General features: G+C 48.9%; 2 protein-coding genes across 2 annotated transcripts; both read right to left on the bottom strand.

Moving 5' to 3' along the window:
* Nucleotides 1-3,587: 3,587 nt before the first annotated feature.
* Nucleotides 3,588-5,765, bottom strand: TMEM41A (transmembrane protein 41A; the record flags this gene model as incomplete). Its single annotated transcript, XM_082003696.1, has 5 exons — nucleotides 3,588-4,013; nucleotides 4,361-4,499; nucleotides 4,976-5,137; nucleotides 5,439-5,592; nucleotides 5,668-5,765. The coding sequence occupies 5 exons, from the start codon at nucleotides 5,763-5,765 to the stop codon at nucleotides 3,793-3,795; spliced, it is 774 nt and encodes a 257-aa protein (XP_081859822.1). The 3' UTR covers nucleotides 3,588-3,792.
* Nucleotides 5,766-6,155: 390 nt separating this feature from the next.
* LIPH (lipase H) lies at nucleotides 6,156-19,583 on the bottom strand (the record flags this gene model as incomplete). The annotated part of the gene is made up of 10 exons (XM_082003435.1): nucleotides 6,156-6,240; nucleotides 7,904-8,077; nucleotides 9,598-9,709; nucleotides 10,682-10,777; nucleotides 11,730-11,897; nucleotides 12,995-13,084; nucleotides 14,068-14,169; nucleotides 14,280-14,388; nucleotides 15,102-15,469; nucleotides 19,532-19,583. The coding sequence occupies 10 exons, from the start codon at nucleotides 19,581-19,583 to the stop codon at nucleotides 6,156-6,158; spliced, it is 1,356 nt and encodes a 451-aa protein (XP_081859561.1).
* Between the last annotated feature and the right edge of the window lie 2,199 nt (nucleotides 19,584-21,782).

Genomic DNA, 21,782 nt, shown 5'->3' with positions numbered 1-21,782 from the left:
ATTTTATTATTTATTATCATTTCTGTAGATCAGAAGGTTGGCTTCACTGCTAGCACAATTGTAATCTGTTTGTGTGATGTTACCTTCTCCCTGGTCACTCGGGGGGTGGGAGCAGAGCTGGTCTCGGCGCCTGTCAGTAGTTGCTGCCTCTCTTGTGATTTCCAAGGATGCTGTTACACCGGGGCAGACAACCTGTCGCAGTCAGCCCCATGGGCCCTGTGATAGTCCTCGTGGTCGATGCTGCAGTTTGCTCGTGTTGCCGATGGAGTTGGCAGCCCCTGAGCCGGTGGGGAATGGTGATCAGGGAGCGAGTGGCTTTTGAATTGATCATGGAGTGAATAACCTTCACAAGATCCCCTGGCAAGAGCATCCAAATGGACAAGCGGAGAGGAGGGCAATTGCTCCGGGCAGCGGGTACGAGATCAGGGGTGGCCAGCAGTGGATCCACGTGGTGGATCGCCAGTGCAGGACCAAAACAGGCTGCTGGAGAGGAGAGGGAGCGACCAGCTCACCCCTGCCTGCAACAGCAATACTCAGCTCTGGGTGGAGGCGGAATGCGGAGGGGAGTAAAGCTCTTTTCTGGCTTGTTTCTTGTTTCCTCTCTCTTCCCGTCCCTCATTCCTCCTCCCAAATGTTCTCTGTCTCTCAGCCAGCGGCAGGAGGAGGTGACGGGGCCAGAGGTGGCTTTGCTGTCGTGGCGTGGGAGGGTTTTGGTGTGGAAGAGGCGATGTAGACGGTTACTCAGGAGCCTGGAGGCCGGGCTGCAGGCATTTAGCAAGGAGAACTGTGTGCAGGGGAGAACAGAACACACGCACACGAAGAGGAATATCAAACTATTATGTAAAGGGAGGTCGAGGACTGCCATCGAACGTCCCCCGCAGCAGAGGATGCCAGGCCTTACGCCCCTGGAGAGACCCTGCTGCTCAGGTCTGGCAGGCTTCCTGGCAGAAGTGGGGCTGTTCACTGCCCACGGGCAGCGCGATGTCAACCTGGCCCAGGGCCCTGCGGTGCCCACTGCCTGTGGGCAGCACTGGTGTCCTTCGGGCAGCCCCAAAGCAGAGCTGGCTCCGGCTCAGGCCTGTCAGAGTCTCCGTGCAGGGACTTCAGTCTGTGATGATTCAGTCCCTAACAAAAAGATGCCAGAGGGGTTTGGGTAGCTGTGGTCTCTGCTTAGAGCTCCTCCACCTTGTGCTGAAGCTCCTCTGGGACTGCAGAGATGCATAGAAGCTTTGATGCGTGGGCATTTGGGACCCTTCTGGGCCAGCTGCCTCGGGTGTGTGCTCATCCCTCCCTGTCCTTGCCGGGGGACACGCTGGCCCATTCTGCAGCCTGGAAAAGCAGAACTAAACCCTTCAGGTTGTCTGCTGCCACTCTTAGCTCTAGTTTCTTTACATGCCCGGGTCATTGCACTCTTACGGTCCAGCATCACTCCTTGTAACTGCTGCCTGCTATGCAGCGTCCCTCTGGGACTGCCATGGGGCTGCTCCCCCTCGCCTAAATGTGTAACCCTGTACCCGTGGAGATGTAATCCCAGCGTCCTGCTGCACACGCATCTCGTGCCCTTGGCCGTCTGCAGGCAGGGGTGGTTCAGCACCTCCTGCGTTCCTGGGATGGTTGCTGTCTGTTCTGCAGGGGGTCATATAGACACTTTCCTTAGTGAAACCTACCCAGAATTGCACATAGACGTGATCTCCACGTGCTGTATGGGTGCCTCTGCTGCGGCTCCTCGCACTTTCTCTCCTAGCCAGGGTATGGGGCTGAGAGGCGTAAATCAGCCTGCTTCCTCCTCGCAGTAACACCGCATTTGCAGGACAGAAGTAAACTGTGGGTTCCCTTTTCAGTATCCTGACTACCCTGATCCAGTTCTCATGGCTGCTGACAGCCCCTGAACACTAGCCTAGATTTTCTCCCAGAGCTGAATGTTGCCTTCCCCACTGTCGTGTTAAGTAACCATTTCATTTTGGCCCTGTCCAGTAGTGTTCATCTCTCTCCTCCCTGCTCTGCGGATTCCTGATACAAACTTGATTTTTTTTGTATTGAACAGTGTACAGTGATGGAAACAAGAATGACTATCAAAGCAAACAATGCATGGAATAAAAAGCCAGTGTACTTCAATACTTCTCAGGCTGGTCTGGTGATCTGGGAGTGGTTTTGCATGTACTTTGGGATAATGTCATGAAGCCTTTTAATAACTAACACCATGTTAGTGAGCAGCTTGTTGTTACCTGTCTCTGAACACAGCTGAACTGGAACTACTGGCAGCTCCTGAGTAACTGGGCAGAGGCTTGGTCGGACGCACATAGCCTACTGAGCACTCGGGTGTCCCTGAACATTGGCCTTTACTCTTGTCAAATGAGTGATTTTTGCAGCATGGGCTGGGGGATTGAGTCTGCAACTACCACTCCTCATCCGGGGAACCTTGCTGTCCCACTCAGCTCCAACCCTGCTGGTGGGGAAGGTGCTAAAATGGATGAAGCATTCACTCTTCCCGAGTGCTCTGGGGTCTCCTGTCTGCCCCCTTCCATGCCAGAAAGTTTACTTTATCTGCTGAGTGGAGGGGAAACTGGAGAGTAGAGCAAGGTGGTGCAAATACCAAAAACCCAGGAGCATTGTATCATCCATGGGGGCTACTGTTCTTTAGCAACTGGGACAGAGCCTACCTGCTTATTTGGAAACCTTCTAGTTATACATGAGCAAATACCTAAGTTCAAAGGTGCTTCTCAAGGACAAATTATTGCCAGCCAGCCACATCCATATTTTTTTTTTTTTTTCACCTTCAGTCTTTGTGGGGAGGAGCAGCCACTGAGAGGCCTCGGAAGCAATCTCCTGTATGCTGACATGGGAATGATACATACAGGCAGCTTATAGCTGGCCCCAAAACCGGAACAATTTTGCCGCAGGCTGTGCTTACTTAACATCTGAATGATGGAGGAAGAGTCTTCCACATCTGTGAAAGCTCTCCTACAGAAGGTGCCAGGACCCTGCAACATCATTATTTTTTCTCAACTTGGTACTTGTACTGCTGCACCTAACAGCACAGAAGTGCATGCTTTGTCACTTTTAGGCCAAAAATGCTAATTAAGTATGGGTGTGGAGAGGGGAGGGAGCAGGGCCAGGCTAGAGCTGAGAAATACTACTAGAATGGTGGTGAAAAATAGCCCGGACTTTTGCTGTTGCAGCTCAACACAGCCCCGTGTGCTGCAGGCTCCTCAGTGACAAAGGATGAGGCTGGGCAGAAAACCAGCCTGCCTCGCGCTTGGAGCCGGCAGCAGCTGTCCGCTGCCACCTCAGTCACACCACCGCGACCAGCTGGGCTCACAAAGCTGGGCGTGGTGGGACGTGCAGGAGCACAAGAGAAGCTGAGGGCTGGTAGGGAGACCGCGGTGCTTTGCCCTCATGTTCAAGAGCTGGGAGGGACGAAGGCGTTCTGGATTGTCTTCCTCATGGGATGCTAATACTCCTACTATTTTTTTTTTCCCCATGGCTAATACATTTGCAGTGGGCTGGCAACACCCTCAAGCACACTGGAGACACAGGCTAATTTAAAGGAAACAGGCAAATTAACTGGAGTATTCACAAAGCCCCTGTAGAGTGCTCTCCGTGCAGATACATGCACAGTTAAACATTCATTAAAAATAAGAACCTTACACCTCCTCTTAGACGAGAAGAACGATTAAAAACTGCGACTGTCCTTGGTCCACAGTGGCACAGAGCATGCAGAATATAACCCAGAGGAAGACACACCTGCAGCTTTTGCGAGGCAGTCCCCAAATATCAGGTGCACCTGAGCCATCACAAGTTCTTTTTGCCATTAAGTAACTGAGTGTGCTTGTCCTCATCCAGCTTCAAGTGCTTCTTGCTGTATTTCTTGATGAGGGTCCCTGGTATCAATGCTGCCACAGCCATCACAAGCAGTTTGAGCAGCGTGTCCCAGGAGAAAATGGCATCCAGAGAGGTGATTTGTGACAGAATGGCTCCTGTCTGCACACAGATGAAGTTATATGGTGTAAGACCTGAAAGAATCAGAGAAAAAAAAAAAAAGCGCCTGTTAGCATCACCCCCCATGTATAATCAGCTCAAATATGGCCTTGCCCAAGGCCAGACACGGGGGTCTGCGCTCATAATGGAAAAAACAGGGTGTGAGTCAAAACTTTGCTGCATTGGTGATGCACGCATATTTGCAGAACACTCTGAGACCTCTGAGCATAAGGAAGCAGGAAGGCAAACAATTAAATGGGGCAGAGTCACAGCTACGACCCTGTCACTCTGCTTTCACCAGCTCCCCACGCTACCCAGGGCTCAGTGATGAGGAGAGAGGCAACGGCACGCGGCCCCCGCAGACAGTCTCCCTAGGCCTTACCGATCAGAACGGAGAAGAAGAACTGGGACACAGGGATGTTTAAAATGGGAGCTGAGAGATTCAGAAACCAGTTTGGTGTCATGGGGAACAGCCTCAGGAACAACAAGAAGAAAAATAAGCAGCTTCTGTTCTCTTCTACCTGCCAAGAGAAATGTTCCAAATTATTTCTGCTCTTGAGACAGCAGTAACATCTGAATGGCCACGATACTAAAGTGAATTTAAGTTGTCTTCTACCATGCTGCAACATAACACCAGTCCAGCGGTTAAAGAGGCAACTTTATGTACGGATCGTGAGCTAGCCCCTTCCATGCAAGCGGTGAAAATGGGATCTAACCTGAATGAGAGAGTGGGAAGTCAACAGCAGAACCACCTCCAGCTGTACAACGTAGCACAGGATGGGCGGAGACAGTTCTGGAGCACAGGGGCTTCCCAATCAATCTATTATCTTACTTCTGATTTTCCTTGGGATCTGGGATTTTCTGTGCACCCCCTTTGCAAACAGTCTTGCTCCCAAAAGAGCCATCCGCTCCTAGGTTGTGTCTTTTACTAAGCCAACCCAAAAGGCAGCCTCCTCCAGGGGAAACTGGGCATCTGCAGAACCCAGCCTCTTCTTACCTTTCTTTGCAGCAGTGCCACTTTGTCAGGAAAGTAGAAGACAACGAACTGCTTTCCGAATGCGCTGGAGAGCAGGTAGCAGAAGGTCGCTCCCACAGACGTCAGGGCCGAGCACAGCGCCAGCCCGGTCCACGGCCCAAAGAGTGCTCCAGCCAGAACGTTCTGCCAGGGCACAGCACCGAGTGACAGCCCGAGGGGACACGCACCCGCGTCCGCCAGCCTGGCTGCCTTCGGCCTCGCTCGCTCCGGCTTCTCGAGGGCACCAGCCAGCCCCCTCTACCTCCTCGCAGAGCCGCCGCTCGCCCTCGGGTCAGCCGGGCACCGGCCCCGCGCCCCGCCCCTGCGGGCAGCGCCTGGTCCGAGGCTGGGGGAAAGGGCCCCGCTGGGGGGCTCGTACCGGCTCCCGCCCCGCACCCCCCCCGGCCCGGCCCGGCCCCGCCGCCCTCCCGCCGGGCGGCCATACCAGGAGGCTGGAGCCGGGGATGGCGAAGCTCTGCTTGTAGAGGTAGGCGGCGGCGAACAGGGCCAGCGCCGCGCCCCGGTGCTGCCGCTCGTAGTCCCGCAGCGCCTCGGCCAACTCCCGCAGCTCCTCCAGGTCCGACGGGAACCGCAGCGGCCTGAGGCGGGGGAGGAACACGCGGAGACCCGGAGCACCGGCCCGCCTCGCCTCCCCCCCCCGCACCCACACCCACCTGCGCGCCTGCCCCGCGCTCAGCCGGGCCGACAGCAGCCAGAGGGCGGCCGTGGCGGCCGCGAAGACGAGCAGCAACCCCACCAGCCGCCGCCACATCCCGCCATGGGCCCACCGCTGCCCCATGCCGCCATGGGCCCGCCGCCGGCCAGGCCCAGCCCCGCCCGCCCCGCGGCGGAGCCCAGCGGGACGCGCAGGCGCGGGGCGGTGCCGCCCATGGGCGGGGCGCGGCCCCTGAGGCGAGGGCGGGCGCCCGCGCTCCCCTCAGCACAAAGGCGGTGCCCCCCCCCCCCCCCCAAACCACACACAACGCCACCGTTTGGGTTTTTTTTGGTCGCTTCTGCGGCCCCGTTTATGGGTCTCTGCGTGGACGAGTCCGTCGCTTGGTCTCCGCAGAAGGCGCTGAGGAGTTTTCAGGTGAGTCCCCACAGGGCTGTGGAGATGTCCGCCGCCTTCAGGCACGACGTTCAGAAATAACACCTTCGGGTCTTAGCTCCTGCTCCAACACGGGATGGGCTTGAAGGTTTTTTTGGTGTTCTCCATCAGGACAAGGTCGTATCTGCACAGCTGTGGTCTGCGTAAAAACAGTCGGTGCAAAAGTGAAAAATCCGCCTTTCTTGTATCATCCCCCAGTCAGGTCTCCCAGCGTGCTGGAGACGTACGTAAGATAACTCATGTTTTCAAGAAAACTGTCTTGAAGACCCCTAAAGCGAGGTGGACCTCAAGTGTTACCGAGGTCAGGGACACCTACAGCATATTTTCATTCTGTTCTTCATCATCTTTTGCTTTGCCTTGTGGAAGAACAAAACAGCAAGCAAGCTGAGGCCCTGGCTAGGGAGCTTGCGGGTCCCTTTCAGCCAGCCTACACTTGTGTGTCACCGAGTGCGGTGGTCCTTCCATCTCAGCTGCGTGTTCCGCCGATTCCTTGGCATCGGCATCAGGGATCGTGCCACCACTCTGAGCTAGGACCAGGCACTGATCTGGCTTAGAGTTAGCCCGGCTGGGAAACTGAGGAAATACTTAAGCTTTCACCTGGGGCCAGATGGCCCTGGAACAGGGAAGGACAGGGGGCAGGACATCCCTCCCTGTGGCAGTGACATTACTTAATGGTGTTAAAATAGTCACGAAACTACTCGTACCCTGTAGCAGCCCCTCCTAGGGGAGAGTGGATAGCTTCTGACAAAAGATTGGGGCATTTGCATCTACTTTTTAAAAGACTGGATGTGGATCTGGGGCTGGGAGTGACTGTGGAGATGTAGGACAGGAGAAGGGGAGTGTCAGCGAGGGGGAGCTGCAGAAGGACTTTGCTTATTAGACATACACAATCTTTTCCTTATTCCAAGGTAGCAGACCTTCATGAACTGCAAAGAAACGTGTTCTGCAGCTCTGTCCTTTTTTTGCTTCACCCTTCTCTCTCTGTGATGTGCAATCCTTGGTTTAACCCAAATTTAAAGCATGTTATGGCTTAGATGTCCACATACTGTCCTTGCACGCAAGGTCAGCCTAAGAGATTCTGTACTCGCTGAGCTCAGGCAGAGATCCTGTCCTCCAAAGGTGCCCTAGAAATTGGGGAAGCTTAAGGATAGGACCACAGAGCACACAGAGGTTAACAAGGTGACTGTAGCAGCTACAGAAATCTCATCAGCAAATGACCTGGTCGCTGCCTCATGATGTTGTGGGCAGTAGTCAGTGCTTTGGGGCATAGCGGCCAGCAGCTCCCAGTTACTGGAATTCCAGGAGTAAATTAATTTCCCTGTTTGACTGGACATAGAAATTGGCTGGTATAGACAACATGTACTTGGGGCTAGATATCTGTATTTCCCTGACAGTTACCTTTACCTTCAGTCCAGAGTTCAGGCCTGAGCAGCTTCTCAAAGGTCATTTTCCTGACCAAAGGTTAAAATGTCAGACCACGTCAGAGTCAGACCACTAATTACATGTTTTCAGTACAATAAGACAACCCCTGTGTTCAAGGAGATATTCAGCTATGGGATTTGCATGCATGCACTAAAGGCAGAATTTATTCCCAAGTATATATTCCCAAGGCTAAGAAAGGAAACAGGCAAATTAACTGAAGTATTCACAAAGCTCCTGTATAGCGTATAGTGTACAAGAATTATTAAATGTGAAATGAATGCAATTCTCCTGGACGAACTCAGCCAGGCCAGTAATCTGGGAGACGCATTTACTTGTGTCCAGTTTGCAACAATGGAAATGGTTTGTAAACCTCTGCTCACCTTTCTGGATTTGTAAGTGACCGGAACCTCATTTGGAGAATCCTGAGTTTGAATTTTGGGCCAATGACAGATCCCGTGGAAAATGTCAAGGAAACTTTTTCTACATTTTCAAAATCCTGGTCGAATCCAATTAGCAAAGTGATTTGGTTGTACTGCTGAAAGGCTGCAGCCTCTCTAAAGATAAAGCAGACAAGGTGTCAGAGACTCACTGAGGGAATAGCACCATTTTTAATATATTCAGTGTAATACTACAGACAGTGCTGGGGAAGGACGACTGAACTTACACTTAGTTCCTGATTTACAGGAAGTGGGTGTGGACTCAGGTCTCCAGGTGTGAACGCTCAGCCGCTTTTGCAGTCGGTTATTTGGGGTGGGAGTGGGGACACAGAGGTCTGATGCTGCTTGCTTTGGTCCCACACCAGAGCCCTCACTGTGATTCTGCTTTGAACCTGAGTGGACTAGTCCCAAGTGATGTTCGTACGTGGGTGGCTGTGCAGGCCTGAGCAACATGTCATCCTTGGAGTTTGCAGAATATGTTGCTGGATGTAAAAATCTGGTTATAACAACGCGGCACGGCTGAGGTAGCTCTACAAATGCAAGACTGTACCTTGGGGGTATTACTGTCCCTAACTAAATTTCTGGTAGTTCTCTTCTGGCAAATGCAGCAGAAGCGTCTGTGAAACAATGCAGCTTTGGCCAGAATTAACGGAATGTAATCCAGTTTGTCAAGATGGAAGAACAGCACAGGCTTAGAGACATGAAGCCTCGCAGGGCAGAGGTTTGACCTTGGTCCTTTTTAAAAGGGTGGCTGGTTCCACTTTGAGATAGGCAGGAAAACTGCACCGGTCTTGGGGCAAAAGTAGCAGAGCTGCTCACAAGGACGCTGTGGCCACACAACATGTTCTTTATACAGCCAGTTGTTGTATGGCTGTAGTTTAAGGTGAAGCTGAAGAGTGCAGATGTGACTGGAAGTGTTGCAACACTCAAAATGACTGGCCTTGTTTAGAAGTTTTAGGAGGCCTGACAAATAGGACAAGTTTTAACCTGTCAAAGGTGTTTACGACGTGTGTGTGTGTTAAGCATGCGGCCCGGTGGGCTGTCCACGCTCGGCAGAGAGGGGTGGTCCGGTTCTGCAGCCCCAGGGAGCTATGCAGATTGCTCCAGTGCAAGCAGATTTGGCTGAGAATATGCAGCTAGAGACACTCGGGGAAAACTAGTTGAGCAGGACTTGTTTGGCTGAAGTGTGTTGAGATCAATCAGGAATTTGCACGTCCACATAAACACCATTAATTTGCCTCTCCGAGTGGAATGAATTGATTTGGATGTCACATGTTCAGGCCCAGGTTCATCCCGGGTGTCTTGGGCACTCGCAGCTGGAACAGAACACTCCCAGGAAAGGGAAGGAAAGAGAGGGAGACGTGTCTTTCCTCCTGCTTTAGTGGAAGCCTAGGACAGCCGTGCCACTGGCTGAGATTGTCCCCTTCAGTCCTGAAGATGACTGAGAGGGGCCCAAACCAAAGGGCTGGGCTGTCAGCTGGTGTGTGCTGGGGCAGTCTGGGAAAACCACATAGGGCCAGGCGAGCCCTAAGGCACGTACACTGTCAAGTATCAGCAGAGAAATGAGAGGAGGATATCTTGCAGTTGTACCAAGTGATTTGCTAACGTTTACAGATCATCAGATTGGTAAAACTTACGGATTTACTTTGGATTCTGCCTTCTTCCCAGTTTCATCAGCTAGTACAATGCTGAAGGTGCCTCTTCTGGTATCTTTGTTCCACGTAATAATATCCACAAAGTAGTGATAAACTGAGGGGGGAGAGAGAGGGAGGGTGGTTAGACACTCTGCATGCTCTGCTTTCCAGCCCGGCTCTGTGCCTGTCTTGGAGCTGAGCTGCAGGTGGAGTATGTTTTTCTCCCATTTGCTCATCTGACCCAACCCATTCAATTTATCTCTCAAATCTCTTTCTCCTTCCTTTGCAGAGATTTCTAGCGGGAATATTAAGAGATGTCTGGGAAAGCACTACAGCAAGGGCTCACAAGTGGCATGTAAGGTGGCCTGTCTGTATGGCTTTCGACACACCGCCTTTCACTCCCTGCCTTCATTTTCAAATTGCCTTTTCTTTCTCCTGTCCACCCCTGATCCCTTTCATGTCTGTTCTCAGCAGCTTCCATTTGTCTGCTCTGTCATGGAGCAGAATTGTCTGCTCTTTACTCTGATGTGTAACTCACTGAATTCACTTGCTGACCAGCACTGGAGCTCAGGCCATAATCCCTGCCCACGGCTTGGTATGTTGGTGATCGTGAGGGTGAAACCTTTTTTCAATGATTCCCCCTTGCCTGGGCCCTTTCCCTGTGCCTTTTGCTGTTATCCAAGGTAGCCTTTTCACCTTTTCAGCTCAGAGCACGTCTTTGACTCTCATCGTTCCCACACACCTCTTACTTGCACAAAAGAGTGGTGTGTTGTTTTGAAAGACTGTTTAGGAACTACTCTTTTATGTTTCATTTGCATGTTCTCAACAAATTTCCTAGCACTGTGAGCAAGATGAGCCTGTTCTTGCACATCTCTAGCAAGCAGTTGGCTTTCACAGCGCCAGGTAAATTTGCAAGTAAGGAATGTGATGGCCAGATTGCGGATGGACACAGTTCTATCCAGCAGCCACTGGCTTTGTTTCTAAAACGCTGGCTATGATGCCAAGAGCGACTAACCATCTCTGCTCGGCTGTTGCTGAAGGAGGTAATACACACAGAAAAATCATCTCAGAAATCTTAGTCACTTACGACAAAATGGGTCTTTGTCCGCTGTATCAAAAAACATACTTGTCACTGGATGGCTCTGTTGTGTTAAGTAGCTTTTCCACCTATGGGCATAATAACCTATAGATGACAGTTGGAAAATGAAACAGAGGGTTACTGCACAGGTATATAAGCAACTAAATTGCTAAAAATAACAGAACAAGTATTTAAGAAATAGTATATTGCTTGCCAGCTGCAAGGTGTTACTGTGACACGTGCTTCTATACTCTGTAGGGGTTAATTTTACTTGTGTAACTAAAGCCAACTGAGTGTCTAAATATGCCTAGTTACTGTTCAGAATGTATTTTAAGATTGATCTGGGTCAATCTTTAAGATTGACCACATCTGATATCTGTGGTCAAGAAGGATTTCATTTTGCAGTGCAGAATGAAAACAATCCCCTTAACTTTGCAAGTTCATTTCTGGAGGTGTCATGTTTTTTAGCATCAACATTTCATAAATGGCAGCCTGAAGCTGGGCTGTCGCATCCAGGCAGGGACACCTCTGTGGGTCAGTTACAAAAAAGCAGAATACCCTTTGTTCACCTCTCTCTGCCATTCCTTTTAGAGTCAAGAGGGGTTTGTGGTGCTGAAATTTTCTTAGAAAAGATTCTGTTGTAGTGGGAACATGCCTCTGTCCCTCAAATTCTGCAGCTGATGGACTTTAATGCTTTTTTTTCTGTGACTTCAGTGTAAAGACCCCAGGTGTTGTTTTGGCTTTTCTAGTTCTGGATCCTTTACTTGTGGACTTCTGTTCTAGATCAGAACGTGATGTGATTGTACAGAGAGCAAGGAAATTTCTCAGGCCTCTTTTGCCTGCAGCAGAGGTTTGTACCTCTGCAGAAGTCAAGGAGAGATCATCCCAAAAACCTCAGTGGAAATAACTTGTATGCTTTTGTAAAGCACCGTGTTGTGTTAGTCCTTTAACAAAACATTTGTCACACTCCTGCGAGTAGGGTAAAAATTACAGTAATGATGGGCAGCTCTGTCAGACACTTGTATTCAGAATATATGTACATTCCCTGGATCCTTACCTAGAATGGGGCATGGCATAGGCCAAAAAGTTTCGCAGCTGGTACATTTGCCGTTCCTGTAATTTCTGTACGAGTCACACGGGTATGCAGTAATATTGCAGCTCTGTTTCAGAGATGACAGGAACAGGAAAACAGACCTCTGGTGGTCACATTTAAAATACTGCAATCCTTAATCGCACACAGGGAAGAAATATTTTGTTAGCGATCCTCATGCTTCAGGAAAACAGTGTTAATGGCCTAGCAAAAAGGGACACACCAGTAGACAGTCACTGACCAGTCTGAACACAACAGATTGAACTGGGGAGCACTGGGCTGTTGCAGAACAGTCAGTGGGCACTAGCTTCTCCCTTTGAGTGCACTCAGCTCTGCCTATGTCTACTTTTCTTGTCTTTTTTGGTTTTAAAAACATATTTGTTCGAATCATTACTGCAGTTCCAGAGGGTCCAGCCATGGGTCCTACTCCATCTCAGGTCTCCTCCTCTTCTCTCTGAGCTCAGGCCCAACAGATGAATATTGTGGTTTTTTGCACATGGCGCTGCCATTTTTGTTTCAGAAACTCTTTAGAAAGACATAACTCATAGTAGGAGTTGTTGCATGAGCAGCAAAATGAGCGAAGCCTCATCTCCTATGGATTTTTATTTCAGGCTGGTTTCTTATGTGGATTCTCTTGGGTCTGATAAGGGTTGAGTTTGCATTACTGCCTTTCCTTCTGCAAGGTATCTTTTTCACCCAGCTTCCACAAAACCAGTTCTGCTGCCAGGCTGCAAAGGAAGAAAGCTTTCTTGCATTCAAGACTAGGGCTCTACCTGCCGGACTGCACTGTCGGTCATGGCCAGGAAAGGCGTATTGGATTCGGTGTAACAGCCTACCCCACATTCATCTTGAACCTGTTTTCTGAACAGGTTCTTGCTGTTGCTAGTCTTTGGGGTTTAGAAAACCCACAGGTTTTCTAAACGTAGTCACAAAATGAAGGCACAAATCTACCTGAAGACTTTTTGCACTGAAAAGTAATCCCATTTGCGTTTGTGACAGAGAGCAGAAGGATCACCCCAGACTCGTACGTCTGCCTGGTGCACATCAGCTGAACTCCTGTTACACCAGCATACCACATCAGTGCTGGGAAAGAGATTGCTTTCGTGGCTTTCCCAGAACATGGTTTGCATGTATTTTCTAAGCAGTGATGATGTTTCTCTGGCCTTCTCCTCTTCTCTGATGGGAAATATTTTGTCAGTGTTTGTGCAATTCAAGGCAATTCAATTAATTACCAGAAAATATTGTCAGTGGACAGCCAGGCTGGTCGGTCCCGCCGTTGGGGTAGAAGTCTATGTGCCCTAGTGCTTCTCTGTAACCTAGTCCTGACAAAAGAAAGTATCAGGAGTGAGGGGAGGGAGTATTAAATGGTAAAATAAAGAAGAAGGAAGCATAAGAAACTAACTGGAAAAAAGAATATTTATTTAGCTCTAGAATGCCTGCCTGTGCAGGAATATTAATGTCATTCATCTATTTGGAATATTAATGTCATTCATCTCTTTAGGCCGCAGGCCAAACGGTTGTGACCCAGCTGTGTCATTTTAGCAATGGTATCAAATACCTAAAATAAGTCTGTGTGTGTGACAGTACAAAATTTGGCTTTTTGTGTCGCTGCGTGCTTGAGAGGATAAGGGATGTGAAACACTGGGTATTGCTGTGCTGCTGACGTCTGACTTCTTGGAAGGGCTGGGAGAAGACGAGAGGCAGCAATGAGGTGGGAAAGCCCAAGTACTAGGGGTAGGATGGCCATGGGAGCAGAGCAGAGGGCTTGCAGCACACTGCTGGCCTGGCTGGTGGACGTGAAGACGTGCTGCGCTCCAGCTGGGAAAGGACAGGGCTGAGGGAGATTCCACGTTCACCCTGGGGGAAGGTTTAGCCCACGGGAGTGGGATGAAGACTGGAAGCGTCATGCAGGGAGCCACGGGCTTGTGGATAACTGATCTGCTGTGCCAGGCATTGAGGTGCTTGGCGGCAGCCTGGCCCCACTGTGTGATGTTAGTGTGGACCTGCTGCTGCACCAGTGCCTAAGTCCTCGTACTTCACGGGCCACAAGGCTATGATTGCTATAAAACAGCCACGTGTTTTTAAATGCAAATAGAACAGTGGCTTGGCGGGAGTGCTGACGACAGCGTGGGCAACACAGGACCAGAGAGCCCTACACAGCACCAGTGAAGGAGGTTGCTGTCCTCCTGGGCCAAAGGAGCAAGGATCCCCCCAGCACTGCTACCTACCAGGGCCCCCGTTTTCCTGTGCACCCCATCAGTCTCTGGGTTTCTTCGTAATGGTAAGGAGGAGAAATGTCACGTACCGTCGGTGTCCGAATGAATGACATCAACAAACTGTGCGTCTGTAGGATCCAGCCTCTCACTTGGTGGCTTTCCCCTGTACAACGGGCCTGCTGGGTCAAGGCCTGCAACACAAAGCCGTGCACGTGGCACCACGTCAGTACTGCGCAGCTCGCTCCGCTCACGGCGGACAGCTGCCCTCAAAGCAAAAGGACTGACGGGAGGAAGGGTTTACCTGTGATCCTTCCAAGTGTACCATCAAACATCTGTCCCACAAAGCCAGAGATGTGTGCTCCCAGGCTCACTCCTATCATGTGCAAGGAGTCAAGTGATGCTCCATCAATCTGAGATTTGAAAGTACTCATGGGTCACAGATTTTAGGCACATAAAAGGCATAAAAAGTATCAGGAGGAGGAATGTAAATGGATCTCCCTACTTCTCCCACATTTTCCCTTGGTGTGTTCCACACTGTGTAAATATTCCCCCTTTGATAGTCCCAGACTATAACCAGCACTCATGTTTGAGGCCTGTACCTGGGAGATCAGTGATGAGAACAGTTCAGGCAATGGCTATATTTTCCTGAGGCAGTGACTGCAAGTGCGGACAGGAATGAGTATTCATGGGCCCCACGAGTACAACTCCCATTGCCCCGTGCGGTTCCTGCAAGGCATTAGCAGACACACGATCCTAATGATCCAGCGTCCCTTTTGACTGCCTGTGCCACAGCTTAGAGGAGCTGCAAAGTGTAGCTGATCCCCGTAAGCTGACTTTTGGACATCCAGAAAGCGGAAATGGAGTTTCTATGTATGGGAAAACATATCTGTAGAGTTTTGTGTCCAGAAAAGTACAGACTTAGAGTGTAAACTGAATATTGCAATAAAACACCATCGTACCAAGTCCAAGGGTAGAATTTGGCACTGCAGTATAGTTGCACTCCCAAAAATTAATATATTCCTTTTTAGGCTTACCCAACATCCTGCTGTTTTTAAACACTTCCTTTGTGCCCTTTACATACTGTGCGTTAATGACTACATCATAGTGTGAATGTTCAACTTACCAACATTTCATCAATAAGTTTCTTCAGAATCTCAGCAACTTTCTTGCAGTTTCTGGAAGCATTACCGTAGATGAGAGTTGTTGCCCCCCGGTTCCAATCCACAAGGATGACGTTCATGTCCTCTACAGAAAGCAGAAGATGTACTAAGTCATGGATCCAGAGCGGGGTAGAGCCTGTGAGTCGGTATCCGTGGATGATGAATGTAGTTTTCTTGGTCACATCTAGGTACTTGGAGTCTGTTGAATTGAGCTCTTCAGCACAGTTTTGGTTCTGTCTGGTGTAGAGCAGCAGCTTCACTTTCAGGTCTGTCCCTATCAAAGCGTTGCCGATGCTGAGGGCTGTGAATGTGGGACATGTCTCCCCGGGATCTGAAAAGAGCACAGTGTGGCAATCCTGAGGTTAGCACCGATGCCCTTGTTTTTGACCTTTTCCTACCTGCCAGCCCTGCGCAGGCACCAGAACATGCATTGTGAGCTGTCTGAGCTGGGGCTGCTCCTTTCCTCTCCATCATGTTCATGACTGGAGTGACCCTGAAACTTAGGTTTCCTTGCCATGTTGGAACAAAGACAGCAAGTGTACTTCTTGGAGCAGCATTCCCTGAAACAGCACAGTCCTGCTCCCACTAGCAGCTGGGAGATGACATAGACTCTCTCCAAAAATCCCACTAGTGTGAGGAAGGTACTGGAGACTGACAACTAGGATGGCTGCTGTATTGGTTTGAGAATGTAGCCAGATGCTCTGGACAGGTTCTAGGGTAGAGAGATATCCTCATGGTTGGTTTGTAACTCCAGTCTGGAGCTGACAAGCTGCAGGGGATCTTGCTGTTGTGCGGGGCAGCTCCGTGCTTCATTTGTATTTGCAGATATGGCCTGCTATTTCAGAGTGCGAAACGGGACGCCCTTTGACTGCGTGAGATATGTTACTGATATCGCTTTATACACAGCTGAAGAGTAACTGAATTTTACGCAAGTGGTGCTTTATGGGACGGTCTCTGCCGTTTGAAAGCCTGTCTTTGTTCCTTGCTTTTCCAGCAGAACATCAGCTGAGCCTTCAGAGTCCAATACAATCTCCAACAGGGCACTGGCAGGGAATGGAATAACTGTCTCCAGGCAGATACTTGCTTACAAAGGCCCTCCCAGGTTTTGTAGCCTCTTCCTGGTTTACAATCCTTATCCCCAAATCACCTTAATCTTACTGAAAAACCTTGTGGGAGCGTCTCTCTCACAAGTATACCCTGGGCTGCAATAATTGTTCAGGCGCAGTTGCCAGAGAAATCTTCCTGATCTTTGATGCCTGTACAGTAGGTAGAAGGGTTTAGAAAACCAGCAGCTGTAGGCTAATTGTGCTCTAGCAAATCTCCAATACTCTGCATTTTAATTTCTAAATGATGAAACCCTCATGGTTTCTATGAGCAACTTTCCCTTTTCTCCTCCTATGGAAATCAGGAGCACGACAGTGATATAAATGCTATGTGCCCAGCACATAAAATAATCTGCTCAGTTGCCATAGTTCTGCTAATTACTTTGTAGAAGCCTCAGGAGCTCCAGAAATAAAAGTTAATAGGCTAACAGGATGTTGCAGTTAAGTCCAACTGGATATTTTAAATTGCTACCATAAATTCAGAAATAAATTTTAGCATTTGAAATCCATGGAGTCCTTCCTGTATAAAGCCTATGGTAAAATAGGAATAGTGGGACAGAAGTGGTGGAAAATGAGCCCTCAGCCAGGTCCAGTGAACATGGGTCAAAATCAGTGGCCTTTGAATTGAGGGTGTTCTGCCTCTGTAGTGCTTCAGTCCAGGCTCCCACGGGCAGTGTGACTTGGGGCCCTGCTTGCAAGAGTAAAGGCGACCTGGGTGGCTGTCTCCTGACCAGCTCGCTCTCACCTCGTTCTTACGGTGCCGAGGTGCTCCCGAGAAAGAGCAGCAAGAGTCCTCCTATGTCACTGCCCGTGTGGAGATCGCAACGTAACTAGAGAAAAAAGTTACCATTTTTGCTGATATACACCAGCATACACAATGATACTTAACGACTGTCCTCTAGGTGCTACTGCAACATAAAAAAAATACAATTATATTTATTTTTTACTAATACCTAGAAATTGTTATAGTTATTGTATAATACTATTCTATAGTATTGTTAATCATCTTTACCGCCACTGAAGCTGTAGTAATACAGGCAGAAATGCCAGGCAAGAATTACTTGGTGCAAGATTGCACTGATTGCTTAATTTGTTTCTGTATCTCCTGCATTGTGCTGCGACTTTCCCAGAGGAGCACTACGTTTGTCACCAGAGCAGCCCAAACCTTCTGGTAAAGAAGAGCTTTTAAAGAGCTGGTCGGCATTTGCTAATACCTACCACAGGAGTTGTTTAAAAAGCCTTGTTACATCTGCACCAAATCTGTTAGACTTGTTCTATGTTGATTAACAAAATCAGGTCCGTGCTAATGGTGGGGGAAAACCTGCCAGCTTCTCTTCTGGCAGGCTGGTGCATATCCCAGACTCGTCCACCATGTGTTGCAAAGGCGAAACCATGAGGACAGCCAGTTATCCTGGCTTTGCTCTTCATGCTAATAAGCACAGCGACTCCTACCCAAATGGCTGGAAGCGTCTCTGAAACTCCAAGATTTCTCTGATGGGGCAAGAGGCTTATTGAGATTAACTCTGCAGGCAATTAAGTGAGGTGGAAACTCCCAGCCTGGCACTGTACGTCAGCCGTGTCCAACAGACCACTTCCCTCCAGGAAAGGTGAATAAATGTTGCAATTAACCCAGTGTCCCATTAACTCACTTCCAGCCCTGTCGTGGCCATTAGCTTACTGAACAGCCTCAGGCAATTCACTTTCCTCCCTCTGCTCCATCTTCTGATACGTAAAATAGGATGGCAAACACCAGTTCCCGGGGCAAGGTGCTCTGACGCCTCAGCACTGGTAGCAGGGGGCATACCAGTCTGTTAAGCCCATGTTCCCACACGGGAGCTGGACATCTTTTGTCTCAAGCTTGAGATCAGCCTCTGAGGTGCTACTGCAGCAGGAGGGACACCTTTAGAATATCTTGGTTCTGAAGTTATGTGTGAATATATATGTATTCTGAAGTTAGATACTCCCAGGTGGGAGTTGTTGCGCTCATGAGAATGGTCCCAGGCAGACTCTGTGGTGTTTGCTGCATTCCGTGCTACTCAAGGCCTGCATTCCCCTGGTCCCTCTCATTCCTTTTTTGGAGATGGTGTTTGGAGGCTTTTTCTTCCTTCTGTCCTGGATGTCCGTCCTATGGGCAGGCAGGATTTGCAACAGTGGCATTTTGGGGCTGTGATCTTGAGGCTGCCTGCGTGAATAGAACAGCAGCTGGGTTTTTTAACTCCCCCGGGTCTCTCCTCCTGCAGAGTGAAGCTCCAGTAGATTTTCCCTTCAGTGGGTCAGTGGTCACTTGGTCAGATTTGTAGTTGTCCTAGCTGTGGTCCTCGGGAGACCCTATTGCCACAGAGAGCCCACAAAGGGGGCTGCTCGCCCAGTCAGCACCTTGCGTGGGCCTCAGAGAAGTGTGTTGCTGCTTCTGTGTCTCTGCAGTTTCGCTGATGCTTGAGACACTGTCACCTTGCCCGGGCTTTTTACAGTGTGTTGCAACAGGCTGGTTTTATGCATCAAAAATGAAGTCTTCAGCTTTAAGCACGTTTCACTCCCACACCGCAAGTGTCAGTGGCATTAGTGAAGATTTCCATCACTTTTCCACAGAGTCTGCCCTCTGCGTCTTTGAACTGGTCTTCGGAATCTCACTGGGTTTCCTCAGTGCCTTTTCACACAATTCTCTCTCTCCACTTCTTACGACTACATTTTCTACAGCATATTTAACAAACTAAGCAAAACACGACCCCAAGATTACTCCAGAGAACCTGATGAAATACAGGCTAGTATTTATAAGAATACTGGGGGTTTTTTTACATCCTGTTTGTTTTCCCTACAAAGCAGAGCGCGATAACTTTACTTGCTCCCATGTGTATGCTAACACAAGGCAGTACACTTATTTATTGTTACACGGGTTGATTCTTGATAGGGCTGTGAGGCTATCAAATGAAGCTTAACGTTCATAAATGGTAATTCATCCTTCACGTCTGTCATATGACACTGCTGAAAAGAAATCATTCTTCTCTGAAGATTTCAAATGAATTTTCAGTGTCGATGGATAGTACTTATATGAATGTTTGCAAAGTGAGGAAAAGATAATAAAAGTTGACTTCTGGTTTTACATTTGGAACTCCTAGAGCTCACGACATTCATGTAACCAGTATAATTTGCTTTTCCAAAATAAGTAACGCTAGTGAAAAACCCTACGTGGTAACTATAATGCAGAGGGTAGATATATTCATGTTTCTGCAAAGCACAGAAAACGTGTTATATTTGACAAAAACATTCAAAACAAACGGTCGATTCCTTACCTGTTTTCACCCCATACAAAAGGTAGATGAACACGACACACAGCTTCGGCATATAGACTCCCACATGGAACTTCTGCAGGTAAAAGATTTTAAGGATCCCACAATTTCTTTGGCATGTGTCTGCTGTCTCTGACAACAGCTTGCCTTTTTTTTTTGCTGCTAGTAACAGTAGGTGTGGTGAAAGGAGGAAGTTACCAGCCAAGAAATGAAGACCAGTCTTTAGGTATACAACTAAAGCTTCTTCTTAAAAAGGTGGGGCACCTTCTATTCTACCAGGTTTCTGTATTTTAAATATAGTTTGCCCTGGGGAGTGACTAATCAGACACAGATGTTTTGGTATCACGCTGTAAGCTGCAATTTGACTACACGTGTTGAAACTAAGGAAATTATTGCACGTCCATTTGTCTTTTGCAAAGAATGTCAAAAGGCAGCAAAGAATGTAGGTGTCACTGCAAGTCCGATAAGCATCTGGGCAGGCCAGCACTTGATTTCACAGGGCCCTAAGTTGGTAGCAGTCATGACGATCCCTCCTCTCCCACGTCCCTCTGGCTCTCCTGAGCCCTGTGTCCCAGCATCACTTATAACCTACGAGACCCTGTCGTCTTGGGCAGGGGGCAGATGCACAGCACTGTGTCGTGACAAAGGGAAGGTACCGGTGTGAGTCAATCTGGGTCTTGATTCAGCCTCAAACTGGGCTGCCAAGCAACTGCTGTCTTGGATGACACTTGTACATCTGGTATTCCCCACCACATTTCCTGGCAGACCTGCTGGAACCTCATGAATCCAGCTCTAAATCAAGCAAGAAAGGCTTTTTTTTGTTTGTTTGTTTTCACTGCCGGACAGGAGGAAGATCGTAGATGCAAAGAGAGCTGTCAGGGGCAGGAAAGGAAATTGGAGCTGGAAGATCCTAGTGGCAAAATTGGAAAGATGAGAGTGGTGGGGAGTTTGTAAAGGGGTGAGAGAGGGGAGGGGAAGAGAGAACAGGGATGGCTGCTGGGTAGAAGCTGTGTGGGAGCTTTGCCTAATGTTTTCTTTGCAGATTCTTTTAACGTAGGCCAGGGAAAGGGAACATGGGGAGGATCAGAAACACCTCATTAAGCACAGGCTCTGGTTTTTCCCCCTGGTAATGACCCAATGAGGAGCTGAACTATTACGGTTCCCAGTTGCATAGCTGTTTCTTTGCTCCATGCTGTACATACTAAACTCTTTGACTTTGCTAATTCTTGGGTTAATCCTTAACCCTGCCTGCTGGCTGTCTGCAGCTCCTTCTTGTTCAGACAAGTGCACGCTGCTTGTCCGGTGCAGGCATGGCTTACACCTCAGACAGAGGAGCACACCCAGAAACACACAGGATCTTTTCACAAGCATCTTGAGTCCTCCATCCTCATGCAGCTCAACAGAGTCTTCCAGGACATGGGCTGTGCTGTGATTCCCTTTGGTAATCACACAGGCAAAAGTTGTTTTTTGTTATTTTGAAGAGGATAAACATTGAGAAAAAACACCAAAAAAACCCTTCTGTGGAGTCTGGAAGCTGCAAGCTCCAGGAAAATCTTTTTCTGATGCACTGGCAAAAGAAAATAATGTGAAACATTGTTTTCCTTCCAGTTCCTTTCTCACCTCTACCAGTAATCCTAAACTCTGTCAAAATATTTTCTTCTTAGCAAGTTCTGCCAATGGTGTGAAGGAATCGGTCCAACAGTGAAACATGCAAGATGAACAGAAGGCTTTTACCTATTGCAAATGACGTTTGAGAATCAGAGATAAAATGAGATAAAAAAATCAAGAGGGCCTTGCCTTTCTTCTCAGCACAGAAAGAGGTAACAATTTCTTGCCTGAAGCTAAGCCCCACTTGTTTCTTTTCCCATCCCCCATAAGATTGCCATTTCCCATCTGAGAGCGCTCATCCAAGTGGCCATCAGTTCAACGGGTGGTACGCTGGACTGGCAGGCTCTTCCTTGTAACTCTCAATCATCCCCCAAAAGACAATTATTTTGAGTAACCAGCATTTTAGCATAAATTAGCCTGTTTACAGTACACGTATTGGCAAACATACCCAGGACAGTGTCAGCACTGGAAGCGCTACCCACCACTGCTATCAAATCCTGAGATGAGGAGTTCAAACAACTGTCTGGGTTTACAGATTGCTTCCAGCTCTTGAATCCTGTTGACCAATCTTTCACACCTGACCCATGCACCCTTCCTCAACCACACACTAGTTAAGATGGTACAAACTGACTTACGGCTATTTGTT

Source organism: Phaethon aethereus (assembly GCF_964289735.1).
Source record: "Phaethon aethereus genome assembly, chromosome: 9".
NCBI classification, from domain to species: Eukaryota; Metazoa; Chordata; class Aves; order Phaethontiformes; family Phaethontidae; genus Phaethon; species Phaethon aethereus.
The sequence above is the reverse complement of the archived record's forward strand: the minus strand, read 5'-3'. Positions and strand labels throughout refer to the sequence as shown.